This window comes from Mus musculus, chromosome X (genome assembly GCF_000001635.26).
Source record: "Mus musculus strain C57BL/6J chromosome X, GRCm38.p6 C57BL/6J".
In the NCBI taxonomy this organism is placed as follows: domain Eukaryota; kingdom Metazoa; phylum Chordata; class Mammalia; order Rodentia; family Muridae; genus Mus; species Mus musculus.
In genome coordinates, this window is record NC_000086.7 from 55,891,313 (window position 1) to 55,918,631 (window position 27,319).

Below are 27,319 nucleotides of genomic sequence, written 5' to 3' on the forward strand. Positions count from 1 at the left end.
AATGAGTTCCTAATAGGATGTTGAGCAATTTAATCCCTAATGTTGAAATTATAGCAAAGCAATACTACTGCCCAATGAATTTACTTACTAAGGTCTTTAGAAATATGCTCCTGATATTTACCAAGAAATAACCTAACTGTTGGCTGATGGAGAAACACACAACTCAACACTCATGTTGACATGTTAGCATAGAAAAGAAGTTCCCCTGGCAGCAGAGAATACATTCTTGCATATGGACAATGGTGAACTTGACTTGGGCATGGGGTGTTTGCTCTATAGTCAAGACAAAATTAGGCACATTTTTGAATTGACAGGTCATCTTCCAAAAATAAAGAGATATTACCATCACCACCAACAACAACAACAACAAAACAGAGTGCTCAAATGATAAATTCTTGACTTCAATCACATTTATGTTGTTTACTCATACTATGCTATTTAACCAGGCATTAGAATCCAGAAGTAACGTTAAAAATGATTCAAAATTATGGGTTAATACAGCATATCCACTGGAGTCATAGACACCACTCTATGAGAGTAGTGGGACTGGATGCTGTCTACCACAGTAGCATTCACAATGTCATACAATCTAGGTGTATACCCAGGGAGAGTATGGAGAGAATCAAGGGTGAAAAAGATGCTTGCTTCCACCACACCATTTCTTCCATCAATGCCAGTAACACAGACCTATGATGGGAAATGATGACAATAAGTTTGGGGAAGCATGTTACCCACTACAGACGGCCCGCCACACCCCCAGTCTCCCAGCTCCCATCAGGAGGACCATCACCCATCATGACCTCACACTCTACATCTCTGAAATTACAACTCATACTCAGGCTGTCCTAGCCAAGTTCTGACCCGCCTTCATCAAGAGGCTGAATACCTCAAACCCAGTGCACTCAAACTTTCCCCACAATTTCCTCACAGCCAAGATGATTTTCCAACTTTTGTCCACAGCACAGCATAACATCAGGAAAGCACAATTAAGGAATTAAGCGCTCTCTCTCTCTCTCTCTCTCTCTCTCTCTCTCTCTCTCTCTCTCTCTCTCTCTCTCTCTCCCCTGTCCATTATTCTCTCCTTACTAACTTTTCATTGGTGTACAAATTTGTCCACTCTGGCAAGGCATATACTGCCAAACATAATAAAGAAAATCCAAGAAAGGGATCAGTAGAAAGGAGAGGCAGCTGCCTACCCATGACAAGACAACATGGAGGTCAATTACCTCATCCATATCCTGAGAGTTGAGGGGGCTCACAGAGTGGATATTGATGTTTGAAGTGTCCTGGTTTGTAGAATACTCAACCAGCAGCAAGTCCCCCTTGAAAGGCCTGAATGCTGAAACAGCCATAAAGTGATAATTCTTTAGTATTAATACAGTCAGGTCCCACCACATTCCCTAGGTCCTTCCTCACTGCCACATGCTGACCATCTGTTCCTCAATGCAAAGTAATTTTCCCAGTACTTAGTCAACTTAAATATCTTTCTCCAGGAAGGAAAGGCAAAAGCCCTGTGAACAAGGACACTCCCCATACTCTGGAGAGCTTATAACCCAAGCCCAATACTTACATTCCTTGCTCTGTTTTTAAGGCTATAACTCCTACCTCCAGAAAACATGTATAATGGGAAAAACGTGTCTTTGTTGATATAGACATCTTCTTCAGTTACCGAGCTGACACATCTAATAGAAAGTTTTCTACCAAAGTTTGATGCCTCACTACCGGCAGGAGGCTCATTTATAGCTTTCACCTATAAGGGAAGACAGTGACAGCAGGTGAAATAAAAATTACATGCAGGAATATGTACCCTTACCAAGGACTTCCCATCAAAACAACAGTACTGTAGTTAGTATTTAAGATATATTTAATGGTTATTTTTCACTTTTATTTATTTTTAATTAAAAAATAATAGATATTTTCTTCATTTACATTTCAAATGCTATCCCCAAATCCCTTATACCCTCCACCTGCCCTGCTCTCCTACGCACTCACTCCCACTTCTTGTCTCTCCTGAGTGCCTGGCAAATTGAGAAATTGATGCTCACACTCATCTATAGGATGGAACACAGGCCCCCAGTGGAGGAGCTAGAGGAAGTACCCAAATAGCTGAAGGGGTCTACAACCATATAGGTGGAACAAAACATGAATTAATCAGTATCCCCAGAGCTCATTTCTCTAGCTGCATATGTTGCAGAAGATGGCCTAGTCTGCCATCATTGGAAAGAGAGTGAAGAATTTGAACAGCATAGCCAAAAATTGAGAACTGTTATTGATACGTAAATATCTTAACTAATTATGTTTATAGAACTAAGTCTTCCATAAGTCTATAGCAAAACTTTGTTTTATATTAAATGGACCTTTAAGATTGTATAATACTTTATAAAGTGAATGATGTTTATCATATTCATTATATTTACTTTAATTCAGAGAAGTGAAATAACTTCTTGCTATAAATGGAACTAATATGGACATGACAACCAGTAATTATCATTGTTCAAATATATTTAAATAAGAAAGAGAGCTAATACAAATCTTTAGGAACAGAAAATATGGTAATGCAGCCACATAGTAGAAGAAGCCCATTAAACTCACCCCATACCAATATTAGTGTTTGTCTTAATCCAAGAGAGAAATCAAAATCCCCCTAGGTTTAGAGACTTTGGATAAACTCAGCCATACCTTGATTGCTCTCAGGATATGAGTTCTTTCATCTTTTTCCACAAGTGCAAGGACATTTGTCCCGATGTTCAGAGGCATGTTGTCACTTATTACGTCCGTATTGAAGAATATGGATTCATTAATCCAACCATAGTCATTACACAGAGAAGACACAACTCCCTGAATAGACTTAAGCCTGGAGTTATCTACAACACAGGTAAACAAAGGTCATACCTGTTCATGTCAAATGCAAGAACCCATTACACACAAGTTCTACTCTGACCATTTGTACTGGATGTTTTTATGTAGCTTAAAACAAGCTAGAGTCTTTGGATGGAGGGTGCCTCAGAGGTGAAAGTGGCATAAGATCAGGTTGTAGGCACCTGTAGGGCATTTCTTAATGAGTGATTGATGGAGTGGGGCACAGACCACTGTAGGTAGACCACCCCTAGGAGGTGTTCCTGGCTTCTATAAGAAAGCCTGCTGAGCAAGGCACGGGGAGCAACAAGCAAAACTGATCTCTGTGCTCTGCATCAGCTCTTGCCTCCAGGCTCCTGCCCTGATTGAGTTCCAGGTCTGATTTCCTTCAGTGATTGACTGAGATGTGGAACCACAAGCCAAATAAACCCTTTCCTTCCCAGGTTGCTTTGGTCAAAGTGTTGTATCACAGCAATAATAATACCAACACGACATTGTAGACAGGAGCACATAGCATTACTTCTCTGACCATAAGGCAACAGCCATCTCTGTATCCAAAGGTTGTGACTACTGAATGGCACCTGTATGGCATCTATTTCAGCTGTGGGTGAATTGTCCCAGTGAGAATGTAAGTGCTGTGTTCATCTACATGCTCAGGTAGATCCTTAAACTAATATACTATGACTAATATACACCTGACTCAACAGCAGCAGCACATGCATAGCCATAGCTCTAGATTCTCCAACATCCCTTCTGACAAAGCACTAAAAGACATGGGGAGATGTAAGGACACATTTCTAAATTTTCTTTTGTTCTTCATAAGCATAATGTGTAAGTAATGTCTGGGGATCTGGCTCCAGTATCCTGCTGGGACAACTGGTCATCACCCTTTATGATGCCCTCCTTACAATCCTGCCTCCTGGCTTCAGATACACTTGTGCACGGAAAACAAGACTAAGTTCACTCTCAAAGTGCAGTGTTCCCATTCTCTGGGGGATAGATAAAGGCATCTTTCAAGGACAAGATGTGAAGGCAGGGACAGAACATTCCACAGAGACTTGTGTCACACACACCCCTGCTTTGACACAATACAGCCCACAGAGACTTGTGTCATGTGCCCTGTGAGTTGGTCTAAACACCCCTCTGCTTTGGCATACCAGAAGAGCTTGGGAAACTGTTCAGTACTGGCCTTACTTGAAATCTCAGGGACATCCTCCTGCTCAGTAGCCACCCAAGACAGTGGCAGGTCCATCTCAGCTATTTGTGCCCCACTTAGCTTTAAAGTGGAGGAAAGCCTTTTTGAGGAGTCTCCTTGTGTGTGTGTGTGTGTGTGTGTGTGTGTGTGTGTGTGTGTGTGTGTGTTGAGGGGTAACAAAGATTACCTAGAGGAGGTTCCTGTGATGTTTCTTCAGATGTGTTCCTCCCATGAAAGAATGTAGATATCCACCGTAGAAGGTTCATCATGGTTGTATCACCACCAGCCTGAACAATGCCCAAGGTTAACAGATGACTCAGCAGGCATCCTTTGTCTAACTCATAAAATATGACCCTTCTCCACAGCCTCTGTGAGATGACAGTGAATGGCTAAATGGAGGATCTCAGGAAAGCCAGAGACAGGGTACCTGGCTGGCTGCTGCCAGCTCCCCTTAAAGCTCCCTCTCCATAGAGAGCCCACAACTTCCACTGGTCAGCCACTGAGAGTCAATGGTATGCATACATCACTGCTTATGTCATTGGCTATAGCCAATGAGAGGCAACTGGCAGAGACACTAAGTCCCGCCCACCAATTATGAAGGCATCCACAGGAAAGTCTCTGGAAAAGCTGCTGCAATTGTACTGTTGGGGTTCAGGTTTAAGGGGCTACCTCTTGTGTACATTTTCATGAGATAGTTAGGAGTTTGTTTAGAAGGTGTGGAAGAAACCCTAGTACCTGCCTACGTCTATAAAAGCCATACTTGGTGAAGGTCATAAGCAACAGCCTGGAGGCTGGCTAAATTAAGGCACTTGCTGCCTTAGTGAGGACCCATGTTCGATTCTGAGAACCCACAAGACAGCTCACAACTGTCTAAAATTCCATTTAAATGTGTTCCAATGCCATCTCCTGGCCAATCCCACACCAGGAATTCAAGCGATGCACACATCTACAAACAAAACATGCATATACAAGCTGGAAATGGTGCCTCATGCCATCAATGATGTTAATCAAGGCTCTCTGAAGACAGGGGCAAGTGATGTCTATGCGGTTGAGGCTTACCTTGTCTACATAGCAACTTCTAGGCAAGACAAAACTTCATAGTAAGACCCTATCACAGCAAAACAAAACAAAACAAAACACAAATAAATATAAATATATATATATATATATATATATATATAAATTAATTTTAACAAGCACTAAATACTTGTTGTTACATTCAGATATAATGTGTTTGTGTGTGTGTGTGTATGTGTGTGTGTGTGTGTGTGTGTGTGTGTGTGTGTGTGAGAGAGAGAGAGAGAGAGAGAGAGAGAGAGAGAATAAAAGATTTTAGAGACAACATTTCTATTTTGTAATTAAGATGCACTTTATAATTTGCAGTTGAATTTTTCCCCCAGTGCTTGAGTACCGATCCCAGAACTCACATGCAGTAGGAACAACATGTGAATTAGGATATTTCCCCTAGTTGAAGTAAAAATCATTTTGGGATATATGTTTAAATTATTTATTATGTGGCTTAAGGAGAGATCTAGACTAACATTGCATTGAGACCAAAATATCATCTATAACTGACGGGGCAGAAGTGAAGATATTCTAAAAGGATACTTGTGTCTCTTCGTCTGGCTTTTTGACTGTTGAAACAATGGACTCCCCCATAATGCTAATTTTCCCAGGAATCTCATTATGAAAGAGGAAAATGCTCCCATCCAGAGTGGGATGTTATCTACAAGTAAGGGCTTTCACAGTTCCAACAATTTGGCAACCCACCTCACAGGATAAAACTGAAGCCAGACAGTGATGGGTCAGTAGTATGCAGGACCAAATCTTGACTGTGACTGCTTAGATATACATATCTTGAGACTTGTATCTAAACATGGATCTCATTTCCATTTCCTGATAATGGACCTGGGGGATATCTTTGGATATCTTTTTCCCACTTCCCATGTGGCTCCACTAAATAAATCTTTTTTTTTTTCTTTTTTTTTTTTTTGGTTTTGTTTTGTTTTGTTTTGTTTGTTTGTTTGTTTCCTACATTTAAGTTGGTTCTTTTCACTGACTTATTTGAGGATGGTTAGCTGGACCTGCCTTGAAGCTCAGATTGTAACCCCCAAGTTTGATTACAATCCCCCCCACAAAATATCTGTAAAGCACAGCATAAAAAATACTTTGACCCCTGGAACTTCCAAATACCTACTCTTGTGTATTAAAGGCATCCTGCTTTTATTTCAATTTGTGTTTCTTCAGGCTCATAGTAGAGGTCAGAGATCAGAGAAAGGATTACTCTTCTGGAAAAGCCCATATGGCCAACATATTACTGTGAATCCACCAAAAAATGACGAATTAGAAACTATTTATAGCCAATTGAAAGGTTTTATTCTGGATAGCTGGGACTACACTAAGGTATTTGTGGACTCAAGTATATCCCTAAGGAACTCATAAAAACAACCACAAGTTTATCCACCTGGGCTATTAGGCCAATAGGTTATAGATATGTTTGATATAGTCTGCTCTTTGTATCATGCGCTGATGCATATAATCTTATTTCCCAGATAGATCCAACAACCAAAATAAAAGTAGGTTATTGTTGCAGGTTGAAGTAATTCAGCATAATTACCCTCTGCATAGACAGAAAGGTGGTGTCATCTGAGTCCAATGAATATCTTCATACATACACACACACACACACAGAGAGAGAGAGAGAGAGAGAGAGATAGAGAGAGAGAGAGAGAGAGAGAGGAAGAGAGAACAGAAATATTCCTTCTCTTTTATACATTGAGACATTTTATCGGAGGGCTTTTTCTCATTTTCCCATTTACATATGTAAATGTCTGTCTCATTAATGTCCCTGCAATAAGGTGGTATTGTTGGACAATTTCCCCCCACTGGTTTCCAACAATGACATAGCCATATTTATTTATGAATGTTTGGTCTTATTCACAACTAGACTGTAGAACTCAATAACCCTTTTTATACTAATCCATTTTTGCCACATGGTCCATTATCTCTCCTTCAGTCCTGACATCTGTTCCTTCCTCCATGTCTAGATGGTGAATCTCCTGTGCCTATCTCCCACAGTTCCTATCTCTTCCCAAAAGTCCTGCATTTCCCATCCTGCCTATTTATAGGTTATCAGGTCATCATTAAAGCCAATCAGAGAATGCCTTAGGCAGGTGAGTAATGACAGAGATACAACTTGACACATTGTGCAAAAAAAAATGTGGTACAAACATCTCTCCATTTAAGTCCAATAAAATGTACTTTCTCTATCATCAATAAATTATATACATTAAGAACAATTGTGAAAACCATCAGGTAAGAATTACATTCACAATGCCCAGTTCATATATATTTGGCAATCTTGGAGAACGGACTCCATTATCTATCCTCTCTTGTTGAGTCCCAAGTTCTGTACCTAAATCACTTGCTATTGTAACTTGCATTTATCAACCTAAAAACATATTCTTTTTCATAAATACTAAATATCTTAAGATAAATGTGACTATAACTATGTAGTCTTCAACTCCACCACAGACCTGAGAAGGATAAATAGCTAGAAACAAGCAATGGTTGTCTATTCAGATATTCTTTCACTAGATAGATTGTTATCAAACACTTTAGAGATCTACAAATCATGACATTTAAGATGTATTAATACCATAAGGATTTTTATAACAGTGAGACACTTTAGCTTCTTGCAGCACCCCCATACTACTTCAGACACATGAAGTTTGCTTGTTTGTGGCAAAGCTGCCAGTGGGCAAAAAGCTGTCCTTGCCTCTACACCTGAGAGCACGTAGTCCAACTTGGAACAAGCTGGACACTGATGTACTTTCCAACACCAAGGTAGTCCAGTCCTTCAAAAAGTTCTGCTTCACAGATTTGTCAGATATTCTGGGCCCAGATGACACCACCTTTCTGTCTATCTGTCAGTCAGTCTGCCTGTCTGTCCCAATACTGTAGATAATTCCTGGGTGACTGTTCAGGTGTTCAGCAGACTCTACAATGTCTATAGTTTTGGAAGCTTCTTGCTCTACATGTCATGTTTATTCAGATAATATTTATCCTTCTCAGGTCTGTGGTGGATCAACAATATGAACTAACAAGTACCCCTCCAGAGCTTGTTTCACTAGCTGCATATGAATGAAAAGATGGCCTAGTCAGCCATCAGTGGAAAGAGAGGTCCATGCAAACTTTATATGCCTCAGTAGAGGGGAAAGACAGGGCCAAGAAGTGGGAGTGGGTAGATGGGGAGTGGGTGGGGGAGCCTGTGGGGGACTTTTGGGATAGCATTAGAAATGTAAATGAAATAAATACCAAATAAAAATACATTCTTATTCCAATTGCCAGATCACTGCCTTTTATAATGAAAAGAATGAAATAAATATTTTTTAATGTAAAAAAAAGTGAGTTGACTGCAGAGGCTTATGCGGATCTGGAGAAAGATGAAAACTCCTCCATTGCTGGTGGGATTGCAAGCTGGTACAACCACTCTGGAAATCATTCTGGTTGTTCCTCAGAAAATTAAACATATTACTACATTATGACCCAGCTATACCACTCCTGGGCATATACCCAGAAAATGCTCCAACTGGTAATGAGGACATATGTTCCACATATGTTAGCAGCCTTATTTATAATAGCCGGAGACTGGAAAGAACACAGAGACATGCCCCTCAACAGAGGAATGGATACAGAAAATGGGGTACATTTACACAACGGAGTACTACTCAGCTATTAAAAACAATGAATTTATGAAATTCTTAGGCAAATGGATGGATCTGAAGGATATCATCCTGAGTGAGGTAACCCAATCACAAAAGAACACACATGATATGCACTCACTGGTAAGTGGATATTATCCCATAAGCTTGGAATACCCAAATAAAATTCACAAACCACATGAAATTCAAGAAGAATGAAGACCAAACTGTGGATACATCCATCATTTTAGAAGGGGAATGAAAATACTCATGGAAGCAGTTACAGACAAAGTGTGGAACAGAGACTAATGGAATGACCATCCAGAGACTTCTCCACCTGGGGATTCATCCAATATACAATCACTAAACCCAGACACTTTTGTGGATGCATATAAGTGCTTGCTGAAAGAAGCCTGTTATAGCTGTCTCTTGAGAGGTTCCACCAGTTCCTGACAAATACAGAGATGGATCCTCCCAGCCTACCATTGGACTGAGCACAGCGTCTCCAAAGATGGAGCTAGAGAAAGGACCCATGGAACTGAAGAGAATGGAATCCCCTGGAGGAACAACATTTTGAACCAATCAGAAATTCCAGAGCTCCCAGGGAGGAGACCACCAAAGAAAGAGTACACATGGTGGGACCTATGGTTCTAGCTGCATATGTATCAGAGGGTGACCTAGTTGGTCATCAATGGGAGGAGAGGCATTTGGTCCTGTGAAGGCTCTATGCCTCAGTATAGGGGAACTACAGGGCCAGAAAGTGGGAGTATGTGGGATGGTGAGCAGGGGGTGGGGCATATGAGGTTTTCAGAGGGGAAACCAGGAAAGGGGACAACATTTGAAATGTAAATACAATTAATAACTAATACAAAAATTGGGATGGTTTAATTCAGTACTCCTTTCTAAAATACAATGTTTTTCAGCAGCTGTGCTGCCTGTCTCATTGACATTTAAAATGTTAAAGTCAATAAAGCATTTTTTAACCTATCTCTGGGAGATCTTGCATCTCCCTGCTGTTAAATGAGCATTTTCTTTTATGTCATGGTAGATCTTTCCACAATTGCTTGTTCTGTAGGATTGATTGCATGATATACTAGTTATGTGTTTCATGTTATAATATTTAAATAATTGGTGCATATTATTGGATACATGATGCCTGTATTATCAGATTTAATCTGCAAAGATATCCCTAAAATAGCTATCATTTGTAATAAACAAGTTAATATAAAAGCAGTCTTTTCAGAACTCAAGACAGAGCTCATTGGAATCCTAAATAGTTGTCAATTATATGATTTACGTAGGTTAGTTTTCTAAACACTGCAAAATGAAACATATATGTCTGCAAAATTTCATTTCTATTGTAACCTTAAGGGTTATTTCTGGCAGGTAGTAGTAGAGATTGATTATATAAAGAACAACTAGAATAGATTTTAAAATTTCCTTGGCCTGTCGTAAAGTTATAGGAATTTTTTCTCTAAGCTTTTACTATTTATATGATGTCCTTTATCGAAATTTGAAGGCTCTAATACATTTCTTATTAATATTGGTCTAGCTCCTCATTTACTAATGCTGATGGTCCTGAAAAAGGTGTATGAGACTGAACATGATATATATATATATATATATATATATATATATATATATATATATATACACAAATATATATATACATATACATATATATATGCACAAATATATATACATCATGACTTTATGATATATATCATGATATATACACACATCATTATATAAATATATAAATATATATGTATAGATAGATATAGATAGATAAATATATAGGTATATAGAGATAGATAGATAGAGATAGATCGATAAATAGATATAGAGATAGAGATAGATACACAGATATAGATAAATAGATAGACAGACAGACAGACAGATATATAGATAGATATAGATATATAGATAGAGATAGATAGATAGAGATATATAGATAGAGATATCAATTTCTATCTATCTAGATAGATAGAATATATAGATAGAGATAGATAGATAGATAGAGATATATAAATAGAGATAGATTGATAAGATATAGATATATTGATATATAGAGATATAGATAGATAGATAGATAGAGATATATAAATAGAGATAGATTGATATGATATAGATATATTGATCTATAGAGATAGAGATAGATAGATAGAGATATATAAATAGAGATAGATTGATATGATATAGATATATTGATATATAGAGATAAAGATAGGTAGATAGATAGATAGATAGATAGATAGATAGATAGATAGATAGATAGATAGATAGACAGACAGACAGACAGACAGACAGACAGACAGACAGACAGATAGATAGATAGATAGATAGATAGATAGATAGATAGATAGATAGAATGGATGGATGACCTCTCCTTTTGAATTACTTTTAGTTGTATAAAAACAAAGGAATCACCTGGGATAAGTTCAGCAGTTTCTATTTGCAAAACAACTCCCTGCATATTGAGAGTTAGTAACTATATAAAGAGGTTCTGGATCGTCTAATAGAACCACGAAAATAGCATCCAGTTCAGATTTCTGCACGGAGTATGTGGACTTTGTATTATTTTACTTATACTTTCTGACTTATAACCTGCAATTCCTGATTCATTGGTATCTGTATTACAGGAGGATCTTTAGGCATTGGTGTTTCTCTTACTATATGAGGAAGAATCCAATTAGTTCTTTTGATAAACTGAAGTTGCTTGCCTTTGAGATATTTGACGTTAATCCCCTCCCTCAAGTCACTTCAAATCCATTGCCAATCCTCACTCATTACCCATAATGAGATAATCATTGGGCATGAGTATATGGCACTGCCATCTCTGCTGGGTCTATTCCTGCTAATTGATGACGTGTTATTCTCCCTTTCACAATCAAATCAGAAAACCTTTCTGGATATTTTGTATTCTGTTTACATGCTAAGACTATCAATTCTAAGATACTAACTTTTTTTCTTCATAAGAATTCCTGTTGGAGAGTATATAGAAGGCAAAATACATAAGATACAATTCTGCTTTTCAAAAAAAATGGCCCATATATGCATCCTGTATTCTTTTCTACCAGAGCCAATTCTTTTTAGCTTCAGCTGATGAATTTCCTGAACTATTTAAGACCAAATCACCTCATAAGATATAAACAAATATTATAATAAGTAAATTACTTAGCTCTTAAGTAGCCAATCCCAATACAGTTATGGGTCTCAGCCAATTAATATCTCCTAACATTTTTTTAAATCATTAAAAGTTTCTATGTGGGTTCATTTGATCTATAACTATTGTGCCTGGAATTCTTTTGTGGACCTATCTTATACCCTATATAATTAATAGAACTACTTCTTTCTATATTTCAACAGCAATTTGTAATCCCAAACAAGACAAAATTCTCTTTACTTCATTAAATATTTTTGTAAGATATCTGTATCTGAATCAGCCATCAATCCATCCTTCACATAATGGTAAATTATAGTTGGAGAAAATACTTTACAAATCATTTCCAATGGTCATTGCACATAATATTGACATCAGGTAGAATTGTTTAACATTCCTTGTGGCAAGACTTATCAATGATACTTTATAGTTATCATGGAGTGGATAATTGGGGGCTGAGGAGCTGAGAAGAAGGTATATAGTTTTGTTGCAGGATGAAATGTTCCACAGATATCTGTTCTATCCATTTGGTTCATAACTTCTGTTAGTTTCACTTTTTCTCTGTTTAGCTTCTGTTTCCATGAACTGTCCATTGATGTCAGTGGAGTGTTCAAGTATCTCACTATTATTGTGTGAGGTACAATGTGTGCTTTGAGCTTTAGTAAAGTTTTTTATTAAGTGGGTGCCCTTGCATTTAGAGCATAGATGTTTAGAATTGAGTGTTCATCTTGGTAGATTTTACCTTTGATGAAGGTGAAGCATCCTTCCTTATCTTTTTTGATAAATTTTGGTTGAATATCGATTTTATTGGATATTAGAATTGCTATGCCATCTTGTTTCTTGGAACCATTTGCTTGGAAATTTTTTTCTAGCCTTTCACTCTGAGGAAATATTCTATCTCTGGGATTGTCTCCCTTTTTGATTTCTTTATTATTTCCATTTTTAGATACTGGATGGTTTTGTTCAGAGCCTTCACCTGTTTGGTTGTATTTTCCTATATATTTTTTTGTTTCCTCTTTGAGGGATTCTAGCTCTTTCTTTACCTGTATTCTCCTGTATTTGTTTAAGGAAGTTATGTCCGTTGTAAAGTCCTCTATCGTCATGAAGAGATATGATTTTAAGCCAGATTCTTGCTTTTCCAGTATGTTGGGAGTATACAGGTCTTGATGTGGTGGGAGAACTGGGTTCTGATGATGCCAAGTAGCCTTGGTTTCTGTTTCTTAGATTCTTGTGCTTGCCTCTTGCCATCTCGTTATCTCTCGTGGAAGCTGGTCTTGCTGCTTCTGACTGGGCCTTATCCCTTCTGTGAGCCAGTGAACTTGTGACCTTAGGTGTATTGGCACTTCTGGAAGAACAGCTCTCTCTGGGAGGGATTTGTGTACAGAGAGCTGTGGCACAAGCTTATCACAGGGGCACAGATGGAAATCAGAAGGATCCTTTTCCTGGCTGCTCCACAGTTCCTGTGCCCAATGGGCTTCTGTCCATATTCTTACAATGTAAGTTTCTCAGTGGAATGGCAGCGTTTTGCACGTTCTGTAGAGACACCAATGGAAAACAGGAATTTGTTAAGTGGTGAACAGCAAGATGGGAATGCTTCAGAATTGGACCTTATGGAAGGTATCAGATATTTAATGTTGGGCATTGATGGCCATTTTTGCTAAATTAATTATGCCAATCTATGAGCACAGATCTTTCTGTCTTCTGAGATTTTCAATTTCTTTCTTCAGAGACTTGAAGTTCTTGTCATACAGATCTTTCTCTTGCTTGATTTGAGTCAAACTAAGGTTTTATAGTTTGTGACTATTGTGAAGGGTGTTGTTTCCATAATTTCTTTTTCAGCCTGTTTATTCTTTGAGTAGAGGAAAGCGACTGATTTTTTTTATGAGTTAATTTTATATCCAGTCACTTTGCTGAAGTTGTTCATCAGGTTTAGGAGTTCTCTGGTGGAAATTTTGGGTCACTTAAATATACTATCATATCATCTGCAAATAGTGATATTTTGACTTCTTCCTTTCCAATTTTTATCCCTCTGATCCCTTTTTGTTGTCTAGTTGCTCTGGCTAGATCTTCTAGTACTATAGTGAATAGGTAGGTTGGGAGTGGAAAGACTTGTCTAGTCTTGTCTTGTCTGATTTTAGTGGGATTGCATCAAGTTTCTCTCCATTTATTTTAATGTTGGCTACTGGTTTGCTGTATATTCCTTTTACTATGTTTAGATATGGACCATGAATTCTTGATCTTTCCAAGACTTTTATCATGAAGTGTTGTTGAAAATTTTCAAATGATTTCTCAGCATCTGATGAGATAATACTGTGGGGTATTTTTCCCCTTGAGATTGTTTACATAGTAGATTATTTTGATGGATTTCCATATATTGAACCATCCCTCTATCCCTGGGATGAAGCCCACTTGATTATGAAGGATGATCATTTTGATGTGTTCTTGGATTGGATTTACCAGAATGTTATTGAGTATTTTTGCATCAATATTCATAAGTGAAATTGGTTTGAAGTTTCCTTTCTTCATTGGGTCCTTCTATGCTTTGGGTATAAGTGTAATTGTGGCTTCGTAGAACAAATTGAATAGCGTTCCTTCTCTTTTGATTTTGCATAAAAGTTTGAAGAGTGTTGGTATTAGGTCTTCTTTGAATGCCTTATAGAACTTTGTACTTTTTTGTTGGGAGACTATAAATGACATGCTTCTATTTCTTTAGGGGTTATGGGAGTATTTACAGGAATTATCTGATCCTCATTTAAATTTGACACCTGATATCTGTCTAGATAATTGTCCATTTCATCTAGATTTTCCAGTTTTGTTGAGTATATGCATTTGTAGTAGGATTTGATGATTTTTTTTTTATTTCCTAAGTTTCTGTTGTTATGTCTCCCTTTTCATTTCTGGTTTTGTTAATTTGGGTACTGAATCTGTGCCCTCTCTTTAGTCTGGCTAAGGGTTTATCTATCCTGTTGATTTTTCTCAAAGAACCAGATGCTGGTTTGGTTGATTCTTTGTATAGTTCTTTTGGTTTCCACTTCGTTGATTTTAGCCCTGAGTTTGATTATTACCTGCCTTCTACTCCTCTTGGGTGAATTTGCTTCCATTTGTTTTAGAGCTTTTATGTGTGTTTTCAGGCTGCTAGTGTATGCTCTCTCCAGTTTCTTTTGTGAGGCCCTCAGAGCTATGAGTTTTCCTCTTAGGAATGCTTTCATTGTGTCCCATACGTTTGGATATCTTGTAGCTTCATTTTCATTAAACTCTAAAATGTCTTTAATTTCTTTCTTTATTTCTTCCTTGACGGAGTTATCATTGAGTAGATTGTTGTTCACCTTCTATGTATATGTGGGTTTTCTATTATTTATATTATTATTGAAAATCAGCCTTAGTCCGTGGTGACTTTATAGGATGCATGGGTTTATATAAATATTTTTATATCTGTTGAAGCCTGTTTTGTGTCCCATTATATGGTCAGTTTTGGAGAAGGCATCATGAGGTGCTGAGAAGAAGGAATACATATCCTTTTGGTTTAGGATAAAATGTTCTATAGATACCATAGATATAGATATCTGTTAAATTGATTTGTTTCATAACTTCTGTTAGTTTCACAGTGTCTCTGTTTTGTTTCTGTTTCCAGGATCTGTCCGTTGCTGAGAGTGGGGTGTTGAAGTCTCCCACTGTTATTATGTGGGGTACAATATGTACTTTGAGCTTTAGTAAAGTTTCTTTTATGAATTTGGGTGCCCTTGAATTTGGAGCATAGATGTTCAGAATTGTGAGTTCATATTTGTTGATTTATTCTTTGACAAGTATGAAGTAACATTCCTTATATTTAAAAAAATACTTTCAGGTGTAAGTTGATTTATTTCATAGGAGAATAGGCTATTATAGCTTTATTCCTGGAAATATTTGCTTGGAAAATTTTTTCCAGCCTTTTAGTCTGAGGTAGTGTGTGTCTCTGTCACTGAGTTGGATATCCTGTATGTAGCAAAATCCTGGGTTCTGTTTATGTATCCAGTCTATTACTCTATGTCTTTTTATTGGGGAATTGACTCCATTGATATTAAGACATATTAAAGACCATTGACTGTTGGTTATTTCCTGTTACTTTTGTTGTAAGAGGTGGAATTATGTTTGTATGGCTATTTTCTTTGGGGTTTGCTGAAAGAAGATTTCTTTCTTGCTTTTTCTATGGTGTAGTTTCCCTCCTTGTGTTGTAATTTTCCATCTATTTCTCTCTGTCTCTCTGTCTCTCTGTCTCTCTGTCTCTCTCTCTGTGTCTCTGTCTCTCTCTCTCTCTCTCTCTCTCTCTCTCTCTCTCTCTCTCTCTCTCTCTCAAGGGCTGGATTATTGGAAAGATATTGTGTGAATTTGGTTTTGTCATGGAATACTTTTGTTTCTCCATCTAATTGAAAGTTTGGCTGGGTATAGTAGCCTGGTCTGGCATTTGGGTTCTCTTAGTGTCTGTATAGCATCTTTCCAGGATCTTCTGGCTTTCATAGTCTCTGGTGAGAAGTCTGGTGTAATTCTAGTAGGTCTGCCTTTATATGTTACTTGACCTTTTCCCCTTACTTCTTTTAATATTCTATCTTTATTTAGTGCATTTGTAGTTCTGATTATTATGTGTCAGAAGGAATTTCTTTTCTGCTCCAGTCTATTTGGTGTTCTGTAGGCTTCTTGTATGTTAATGGGCATCTCTTTCTTTAGATTTGGGAAGTTTTCTTCTATAATTTTGTTGAAGATATTTACTGGCCCTTTGACTTGGGAATCATCTCTCTCTTCTATACCTATTATCCTTAGGTTTTGTCTTCTCATTGTGTCCTGGATTTCCTGGGTGTTTTAGTTAGGGGATTTTTAAATATTGCATTTTTGTTGACTGTTCTGTCAATGTTTTCTATGGTATCTTTTGTACCTGAGATTCACTATTCTATCTCTTGTATTCTGTTGGAGATGCTTGCATCTATGTCTCCTAGGTTTTCTTTCTTCAGGTACATCTCCCTTTGTATTTTCTTTATTGTCTCTATTTCCATTTTTAGATCCTAGATTTTTTTTTCAATTCCTTCACCTGTTTGATTTTGTTTTCCTGTAACTCTTTAAGAGATTTTTATGTTTCCTCTTTAAGGCCTTCTAGCTGTTTACCTCTGTTCTCCTGTATTTCTTTAAGGGAGGTATGTTTGTTCTTAAAGTCCTCTATCATCATCTTAATATGTAATTTTGAATCTGACTCTTTCTTTTCCAACGTGTTGGGGTATCCATGACTTGCTGTGGTGGCCAAACTGGGTTCTGATGATGCCAACTTGTCTTGTTTTCTATTGCTTATATCCTTGCACTTACCTCAGGCCATCTCATTTTCTTTGGTGCTACCTTACCTTGCTGTCTCTGTCTGGAGCCTGTCCCTCCTATAATCCTGGTTGTGACAGAACTCATCAGAGTCCATCTGTCTCTGGGATCCTGGGATCCTGGGACACTGAGATCCTGACACTCTGGGTTTTTCTGAGCTCCTGGAAGACAAGCTGCCTCTTGGAACCTGAAATCCTGGTGTGACCAATCTCCTGTGGTCCTGCTGTGTCAGAGCTCCTGGGAGATAAGCTTTCTCTGGGTCTTGCAAGATTTGGTGGGCTGCCAGGGCCCTAGGTTTTATCTGGACACAGGTGCAAGCTGCAAGGAACCCGTGCCTCTGTCTGGGAGGGTGTTTTTGTTTCCCTGGTTCTTGTGGGGGTCTCAGATACACAGGGTGTTGGGAAAGATGTTGTGCCTACAGCTGTGATCTTCTGTCAAAACTCCAGTGTTCCTGGGTGTCTGATCTCCTGGGAGTCAAGCTTCTTCTGTGATCCTCTGATCTTGGGTGTTTCAGAAAACCTGGGAGTCAGGCTCCCTCTGGGTGTTTTAAGAGTGGGTATAGAGCCAGCACCCCAGGACTGCTCCAGGTGCAGGTTCAGAACAGAAGGAATCCATGCCACTTGCCAGGCAGGGGTTCCTGTGTCCCTGGATCCTTGGGGACTCAGTTACTCCTGATGTTGTGGCCTTTCCTGTGATCCTGGGAGTGTTAGAGCACCTGAGAGTTGCCCTTCCTCTGGGTGTTGTGGAACTAGGTGCAGAGTCAGTACCCAAGGTCTACTCATGACACAGACTCTTGCAAATATTTTTGATTTACCATCGTGGACTTATTTTTCCTGTAGTACAGAAAGTGAAAATGGTGCTTTTTGAAAAGGTGTGACTTTAATAAAACTTATTTTTTTTATTTTTTTGTATGTTTGTGTCTGTGGTGCATATATACACATGTGGAGGGCAAAGAGGATGTTTGGTGTTGCTCTATTACTTTCCACCTTATTCCCTTAAGACAGGCTCTGTCACTAAACATGCAGCTAGACAAGCAGCCAGCAAGTCCTTGCAATTCTCACTCTGCCTACCACAGTGCTGCTATTGTCGAATCAACCATCCATGGTTGGTTTTGTAGATCGGTACTTGACTCAAACTTGCGAACCTCCTCCTTTCATAGTAAACCCTATTTACTACTGAGGCATCTTCATAACTGCTTTGAAGGGATTTTTAGAGGAAAAAATAGATGTAAACATTTTTACAGTTCCATGTATTCAAAGCTAAGTGATATGTATACAAAATTCTGTACATGCAACAGTTTTTCATTGATCCAGTGTTAATTTTATATTAAGTCAGTTTCTTTTCTAGGACTCCTCTGTGCTTCTTTCTTTATTTGGCACAGTGCAAAACTGAATTCATTAATGTAACCCTTATTACTTTTTAAAAATTTTATTTTAGGGGTATGGTTGCTTCGCTTGCATGTGTGTATGCACACAACTTGTTTGTCTGGTACCTGAGGAGGCCAGATGAAGGCATTGAATCCCCTGGAACTGGAGTTATAGGTTGTGAGCCACCTTGTGGATGCTGGGAATCCAATCTCAGTTCTCTGGAAGGGAACCAGTGCTCTTAACTGATGAACCATCTCACCAATCCCCTCATTGTTTTTTATAAAATGAATTATGTAACTGAAAGTGAAAGACAACTTTACTAACCAGTGAGAGAATGAAACTCAGATCCGAAGAATCTGTTTTAAATTATATGTAATTGAATGTTGCATGAGCTTTCTTAGAAGACAATAATTTGTCTTTGAGGTATGGTCTCACTATGTAGTTCAGACTGGCCTGAATTTTGCTATGTAACCTATGTTGTCCTTTACACTGGAAATCTCCTGCTTAAGCTTCCTAGACTAGAATCATAGACCCAAAACGCCTTACATGGCTTAGGAAACAATGCTCTTAATACCTATTTTTTAGACTTATTTATGTGTATTAGTGTTTTGCTTACAGGTATATATGTGCACCACATGTGTGCCTGTTGCCCATAGATATCAGATGATTATTTCAGATACCTTAGAACTGAAGTCACAGATAGTTGTGATCCACCATGTGTGTGCTAGACACCAAACCTAGGTCCTTCGAAAAGAGCAGCAAGTGCTCTTAACTGCTGAGCCATCTCTCTACCCCCATGAAACAATATTATATTTAAGAAAAATAATGTTTGGCTTTTTTAAGGGTTACCATTTTATCAAATCATTTTTATAACTGAAGGATTTGCTCTATTTGGAGGAGGTATAACAATCATTTAATCATCTGTGTTATATATTACTATATATGTTGAGAGTATTAAACATGAACACCATAATATAGCTTCATCCTAATTACTGAAAGCTAACTATGTATGCTAGAAAGGTATTAAACATTTTCTGAAGCAATACAATTTTATGAGCTGCAGTAGTTACTGATGAGAATGTCCTACAAAAATGTTCTTCAAGTGTTTTTGCAAAAGATATATTCTGAAGTATAATTGACTATACTCTTAAAAATAATTTTATTAGATTTAAAACTCTTGGGAATTCTTGTTTTAAAAATAGAATTTTGACATTTTTATCAATTTTTATGTATATAGGTGTTTTGCCTGCAAGTATGTGAGTCATATACATATGTACCTGGTGCCTGCAGAATTTAGAACAGGGCATCACATCTTCTGGAACTGGAGTTGGAGATGTTTGTGAACATCATGTAGGTGCTACAAATCAAACCCAGGTCTTATGAAAGAGCAACCACTCTTAACTACTTATCTTTCTTTCCAGCTACCCTCTTGGTTTTCTTTTGTTGGGGGGTGGATTTTTTTGTGACAGGGTCTCATTTTGTAGCTCTGGCTGTCCTGAAACTCACTATCTCGACCAGGCTAACCTGTAACTTACCAAGATCTGCCTGCCTCTGCCTCCATAGTACTAGGATTAAAATTGTGAACCAATATTCTTGGTTGACCTCTTATTTTAAATCGAATATTTTAAATAATGAGTTCTAACAATTACACAGTCAAGTATGTTCTTTCAGTTGCATCATCTTTTATAGATTTAGAAAAGAATTAGCCTTTATTAAAGTGATTACCCATGAAGAAATTAAAGCCACCTTTGATCCTTTATTTTGTGCATTTGTTCTTTTGTAAACTGTTCTTGAAGTTTAAAATTATTTTCCTTACAGAAATCAAAATTCAGATAAGATTAGATATTTATTATCCAAAATACATGGATGTGGAATTTTCTGTGTTGTGGAACATTTCTGTAGTCTTCACTGGTTGAACATCTTTTATTTGAATATACAAAACCCTAAGTATTCTAAAGTATGAATCATGTTGGTGATCTTTCAATTTAATTTTAGGTTTCCTTGGCAATATATTTACTTGAATACATGGAATCAACTAAAGTTTTTTCAACATGACACTTTGTTTTTAATATAGGTGACATTAACAAGACGCTTTACATAAAGAGAAAATGGATGGAAACTTTTATCAAAGATTCTTTCAAAGACAGTAACCACAAATTATAACGACTTTGGAAAATGAACAAATGGGAGAGGCAGGATTGTTAGTTTTGTAGGGTCACATTTGTATCATTTTAAAAATTACATGTGGCTGAAGTTTAAGAAAAAACAGTGATGTCTGAGCCTTTAGTAAAAATGTGTGGCTTTGATTCTGTCTAAGAAGTTAACCCTATAACTTCATGCCTTCAAGGAAACTAAATTTAATTCTTAGAAATCTGTGAAAAAATTTCTACTTTAAGTAGCTGTTAATGAGATTTTAAAATTTGATTTACATTCATTGTGGAAAAACAGAAGTCTTGCGCAAAGTCTTAGAAATGTAATTTGTGGTTTATTATGTTTAACAATATGGAAAAGAATCAATTATATATGCAGGCAATTTGTATATTTTAATTGACTTATATTTTGCACTAAGTCTTAACTGAGTCAATATAGGAAAAATAAATTAGACCTTATTTTGGTAGAAAATAATGACAATACTACTTTGAAATACAATTAATTTTCTTAAAAAAGAGATACATATATATTAGAAATTTGTTTAATTTTGAAAAGCTAAAACATAAAAGAAGACTTCTCTGATAATCTGTTAGGGAAAAAAGATATAATGATTTCCCATTAGATAATTTTATACTGCTGTTTTTCTTTTTATAATATGAAATGTTCAATTTAATTTGTTTTGAGTGTTCTTTTTCATATTGGTATGAAATGTGACTGCTTTCATTACTTTGTTTTACAGAAAGAAGATCAACAACAAATTTTGTGAGCAGTATATAACTACATTTCAGAAGTTTGATATGGATGTCCAGAAATTCAATGAAGAACAAGAAAAATCAGTGGTTGGTATCATAACTATCTTTATAATTAACCTAGTATAACTAAGTATCAAGTAGGAATGGAGAAATTAGCCTTGTGTTGGGCACATGAAACTAAATTAAGTTTCATTATCTATCCTTGGCTCTATTCTAGTCCTGCTGAGTTGTAAAGCAGAAAGTTATGATCATATACTATATCAATGGAAACTACTAGGCGTTTTATGGTAGACCAGATCATAAATTTTCAAGAGGCAGACATTTGCTGAAGGATGAACATTGGATTACCAGTTTCTACAAAAGGAAACACAATGTGTCAGCCTCAGGTACAGTTGAAAGGACAGAGAAAGCTTACTTACTGGAGTCATCTGGAATCTGTTGTTAATGTTAGAAAACCAAATCAAACTGGTAAATCAGTTCTTACAATCCTAAACTTAGTACAAATTTAGTAACAACAGTGGATGGAAACAACCTTTCTCAACAGCCCTGGCAGAATATTCCTGTGTAAGAATATCACCAAACTAATTTAGATCATCTCTCCATTACTGTACCAATTACTGTAGTCATCACATGGTTTCCAAGTAAGATCTGAGATGATGACCATATTAACTAATTATTTATTTGATTGGTTAATAGTTTGGGAAGTACTCAATTTGAAATGAACAGGAGATCCATTCCTGCCTGGGAAGGCATTGAAGAAGCTGCCATTATGAGTCAGTTCCAGAAAGAGATAGGGGATAAAGATAAAAAAACTAAATAAATACTCCAATTGAAGACATTTTTAAACCTTGAACACTTGATGAAATTTCAAGGGGGAGTGATCATCTGTGTAAATGAGGAGTCTAAAGACAGAGCCCCAAGAGTACATCAATATTTGTAATTCTTCATGGAGTGGGGAGTGAGGGGTGAGAGGGAACCAGTAAGGGAAGAGAACAATTGGTAGAAAGAAAACTACCATGAGTGAAGGAAAACTTTTAAGGAAGAAAGGATCACTAACTGTGTCACATGCTGCTAATGGGCCAAATAGGATAGATTTGCAGGGCTAGAAGATGGTTTAGTTGTAATCTTTCTCCTGTGTAGTCATGGAGACCTGAGCTTACATTCCATGCATAGGAATACACACACACCACCACGACCACGACCACCACAACCACCAACAACGAAAACAACAACAACAACAAACTAGCAAAACTAAAAACAAACCACCACAACAAAAAAGTTGTTGTGGTGGCCACCAGGTGTAGCCCAATGATGAGCTCTAGGTTCAGTGAGATCCTGTCTCCCAAACAGTGGGATGCAACCAAAGAAAACACCCAATATTAATCCTTTGTCTCCATATGTATACAGGTGAACTTTATTTAAAGGGAATCTTCGCAAAGTGGAGGTCATTGTACTTAATCAGGATGATTTGAGTGTAAATGTGAGGTACAAAACTGATCACAGTGATAAAGGACAAAATAGGAATGTAGTAGCCCAGGGAGAACAGGTATAAAGGGCTTTTCTTAATTTTTTTAAAATGCAAATTACCATGGTTGTGTGCCATCCTAAAGAATACAAAGAGAAATTTATATTACTACTTCCTGTGTTACTTGAGATTGGAACCTAGAGAAAACCAATCTACCACTAAACTTTGTCCACAGACATCTTTTTACACTTTATTTTGAGGCAGGGAATCTTTAAGTCATCAAGACTATTCATGATCTTGTGATCATTCTAACTCAAACTTTATAAAAGTTAGTTTTATAGGCATTACACTGAAGGACAGCTAGAGTCATATATTTAAAATAACAGTTACAATTGCTGAAATTCGTGACAATAGTTGAGACAAGTGAAGACATTGGACTTAGTAAAGAACAAGTATAAGGCATCCTTAAGAAAGGAAGAGAAAGTAGAAGACATGGCACATACACCTTAGGTGGGAGCTAGATACAGAGATGAGGTAGTGAACCACCTCCTGGGATTGCTTCTGCTAGTTAGTAAAAGGAGACCATCATGTGGTAAAAACATTAACACTAGCTAGAGTTAAACTTTCCTGGCTAGGATTTTACCAAGTTCATGTTTACATGGTACATGCCTATAAACATAAGCACTTGGAAGGCTAAGGCCAGTCTGTGCAGCATGGCAACCTCTTTCTCATCAAAAATTTTTCCTACCCCACAATTGGTAGTATAATTGTATTTCATGTTACTGTAGAAATATAAGTATATTTCGTTATAGTCGTTGTTAAAATGTTAAATCAGGTGGAAAACTAATCCTTTAAAGTTTCATATGGAATCATTTTGGCTCACGTAAACATTTTAGTATTGGAAATACATTAAGTGGTTGACTATTATTCTAGCGTTCATGCTGCATGGCATTAACAACAAAATGAACAATGTAAGAATATGGGTTAAAGCAAGGAGGAAGGGAAACTAGCACAGGGTTCTTGGACTCTGAAGGGGGCAAGACAGGCAGTGGGAGGCTGGTGATAAAGATTTTACAGGATAATCTTTAGAAGCACAAAACTTAAGCCAAAAGGGTGGGATTTGAACAAGTGTCAAGCATTGCTCAATAATACTGGAACTTATCAGGGTGGCCAGAGTCTCCATGAATTTGAGACTAACTACCTTTGGAATAGCTGACCGTCAGGGACCTGGTAATGGCCGTCCCACTTCAGAGGAGGGTCAGCCAGTCTCACAGTAAGTGCACAGCCTTCATTTTGAAAATGCATCCCATATTCTTGCCCAACCCCTTCAGGAGAATTTCTTTAGCTTACATCACAGGGGTTGATGAGACAGGCTGACTCCTTGATTTGACAGTCTTCAAATTGGTAGTTCATGAGATTAGGCCTAAGAACCCAGACTTCAGAAAGTTAGTCAGAAACTTTCCTGACAATACAAACTGCCCCACTACCTGTCCTGAAGCAAGGACAATGGGTTCGCAGTTTCCAGACTGCCAGCACACCTTAAGGATAGATTCAAAAAAAGTCCACCCACCTCGGGATTCCTCAGTAAGAGTTTCCAGCCAGCACACCCCAGTAATGGTTCTGGAATGCCTAGAGATAGAATAAGACAAAGCCCTATTCCAGGATTCCCTTAATGTACTTTAAATTGGGTGAGAGAGCTCAATTCTGGGTCTATCTTGATAATGTGAGACCCCAGCATGTTGGACTTCTGCAGAATAAACACTGTGTTTATGTACTATTTGAGTCCTGGTGTCATTCTTCTGAGAATCATGGACCCTTATGTTGTAAGAATTTAAAGTTGCTGGTCACCATGTTAGGAGGAAACTATATGACTAAAAGAAGTAAAAGATTAATATGAGCAAACCTGGTAGCACCAACCATGAAGATATGACCTCGTGTAAGACCTGGCCCGGCTTCCTAGTTGTTAGAGCAAGTATGTCTGTATGTGTGACTGTGTTTACGTGCCTATGTGCATGTGCACATGTGTGTGTGTGTGTGTGTGTGTGTGTGTGTGTGTGTGTGTGTGTGTACATGTTTGGGTACTAGAAATTTCCAGTTCTGGCAAGGAAAGGAGACTTTCTTTGTTGTAGACAAAAAGCAAAAACAAACTTTAAACAATGGTGGTACCATCTAGTGGCAGAATCCTGAAAAATTGACAGAACCTCAATCAAGGGAGTCCAGATTGCAGCCCAGTTCCCCTTTCCTAGGTACCACCACCAAAATAAGGGTCTGTGTAGGGAGACAAAACAGAAACAGCAGTGTGATTAAAATCAAGAAATCTAATTAATTCCTTAGACCAGACTTGCTCTGCTTCATTCAATCACTCTCACACACAGTTGGCCAGTCATTCTTTCAGGGCAAAACCGGATATGCCCTGAGAAACCCAACTGGAAATCCATATCCACACTATTGGTGACCCTACTAAGTGCAATAGGGCTAGTGAAAAGCTTCTCCTCAGATGTTTTTCTTCCCAATTTGAAGGACCTCAAAACAGGCCTGATAATCTTTAACCAGAACCCAAATCAGAACCAGAACAGGATTCGGTATGCAGACTTGCCTCCTAGGATTGTTAAAAGGACTCAAGATGTTTTGTTTTCTGGGAAAACATGAGAGGAGTGGGGATCCTGGAGCATTTTAAGGGAGCACCATCTCTGCCACCTTTTCCTGGCAGAGAAGTAATGCCATGGAGTGAGGCTCAGTCCCTCGACCATGAGGATTCTTGCTAGGGGCTTCAAATGAAAAGAAAATTTTAAAAAATCAGTTTTGATAATCATCCTGATTAAACCAAGCAAAAGTATATGATTCCTTTTATTAATGGTCCAGAGTGGGCTAAAACCTCCAAAATATCTCTTAGTGCCTAAGTTCATAGATATCATGTTTTTAAAGAAAAAAGCCACAATAGTTCAGTATTTTAGGGAACATGTCAGCAATAAATTTAAGGCAGCCTTTTAACATCTGTTTCATTGCAAATGTTCCAGATACTACATGGCAATTATTTTTAATTTACATTTCCACTTAATTATTTCAGTTTTGTAGTTAAACTTGTACAAACATCCATTAGTTTGGTTGACACATCTAAGCCAGGGCCAGAGTCACAGACAATCCTCAAAATGTTGCTAAGGCAGATGTGGCTACTGAGGGTTGGGAGGCAGGGAAGTGTCTAGGTAGACACAAAGTAAAGTTGAAATTGTTTTTACAGATGCTTTTGATCAAGCCTGATGACCTGAATTCAGTTGCTGGGACTCATATAGGTTGGGAGAGCAGATTCTCACAGGTTTTCCTTTGAACTGCACATGAGCACTGTGACATGTGGTGTGTATGTGCGCATGCAAGCACATATGTGACACAACCAGATACATTTTAATATGTTAAGAATGTGGGTATGGGGGACTTTTGGGATAGAATTGGGAAATGTAAATGAGGAAAATACCTAAAAAAAAAAAAGAAATGGAATAGTACATAATCCTGATGGCTGAATATTGGCTTTGATCCTTTCTACCATGGCCCTAGGTGGCTCAGCCACATTCGATAGCAAATGTATTTTGGAAGTTATTTATTAATCAAAAAAACAAAAAAATCTAGCTATGGCTAAACTAAACACAGAAATGGCTATAAACCACATAATTAAAAGTCCATACTTCAAGAAAAAAAAAGAATCTGTGGAAACATTGCATGGTGGCACATGTCTTTAATTCCAACACTCAGGAGGCAGGGCCAGGTAGATTTCTGAGGCCAGCCTGGTCTACAAAGTGAGTTCCAGGACAGCCAGAGCTATACAGAGAAACCCCGTCTCAAAAACAAAAACAAAAAATCTGTGGAAATGATCAGTAAACCAAAGTTCAAAATCATTAAGACCAATCCTTATATTGTCTCCAATCATTATCAGGCAGAGCAGGAACAACTGGTTGGTAGATAGGGGGGAGAAGACTTAAGAAGTTTACTGTTTCCTGTTTACCAGGAAATAGGCTCAAATTATAGATAATACACAAGGGTGAGGACAAAATGACTTAACAGTGTTATTTAAGCTCTCAAGTGCCACTGATCCAGGGACACATTTATATTTCATCAAAGAGAAGCAAGAAATTGAATTGAGTATGAATGTGAGACATCCAAGTGCCCTTTACCATAGTAAAACCTGTCTGAACTTCAAGCAACAATCTGGAATGTTTCTAACAGATTCATGTCTATAAAAAAAGCTATGCTTATTACAAAATCTCAGTCACAGAACATATTTTAACACATGCTAACATTCTCATCTACGTGAGTAAATGAGTTCCTAATAGGATGTTGAGCA

The 27,319-nt window shown here is 37.6% G+C and overlaps 2 protein-coding genes across 2 annotated transcripts in view; one reads left to right on the forward strand and one right to left on the reverse strand.

The window, feature by feature from the left end:
- 3830403N18Rik (RIKEN cDNA 3830403N18 gene) overlaps positions 1-27,319 on the forward strand; it is a 314,245-nt gene that overhangs the window by 52,061 nt on the left and 234,865 nt on the right. Inside the window, exon 3 of the mRNA XM_011247677.1 lies at positions 13,419-13,534. Within this exon, the coding sequence (XP_011245979.1) occupies positions 13,419-13,534 (116 nt within the window). The remainder of the gene's footprint in view (positions 1-13,418; positions 13,535-27,319) is intronic.
- Gm35586 (predicted gene, 35586) lies at positions 401-4,540 on the reverse strand. The gene is made up of 5 exons (NM_001378704.1): positions 4,239-4,540; positions 2,680-2,864; positions 1,606-1,750; positions 1,227-1,339; positions 401-687 (listed from the first exon to the last, which is right to left on the reverse strand). Exons 1-5 carry the CDS (start codon positions 4,318-4,320, stop codon positions 493-495), a joined length of 720 nt encoding a protein of 239 aa, NP_001365633.1. The 5' UTR covers positions 4,321-4,540; the 3' UTR covers positions 401-492.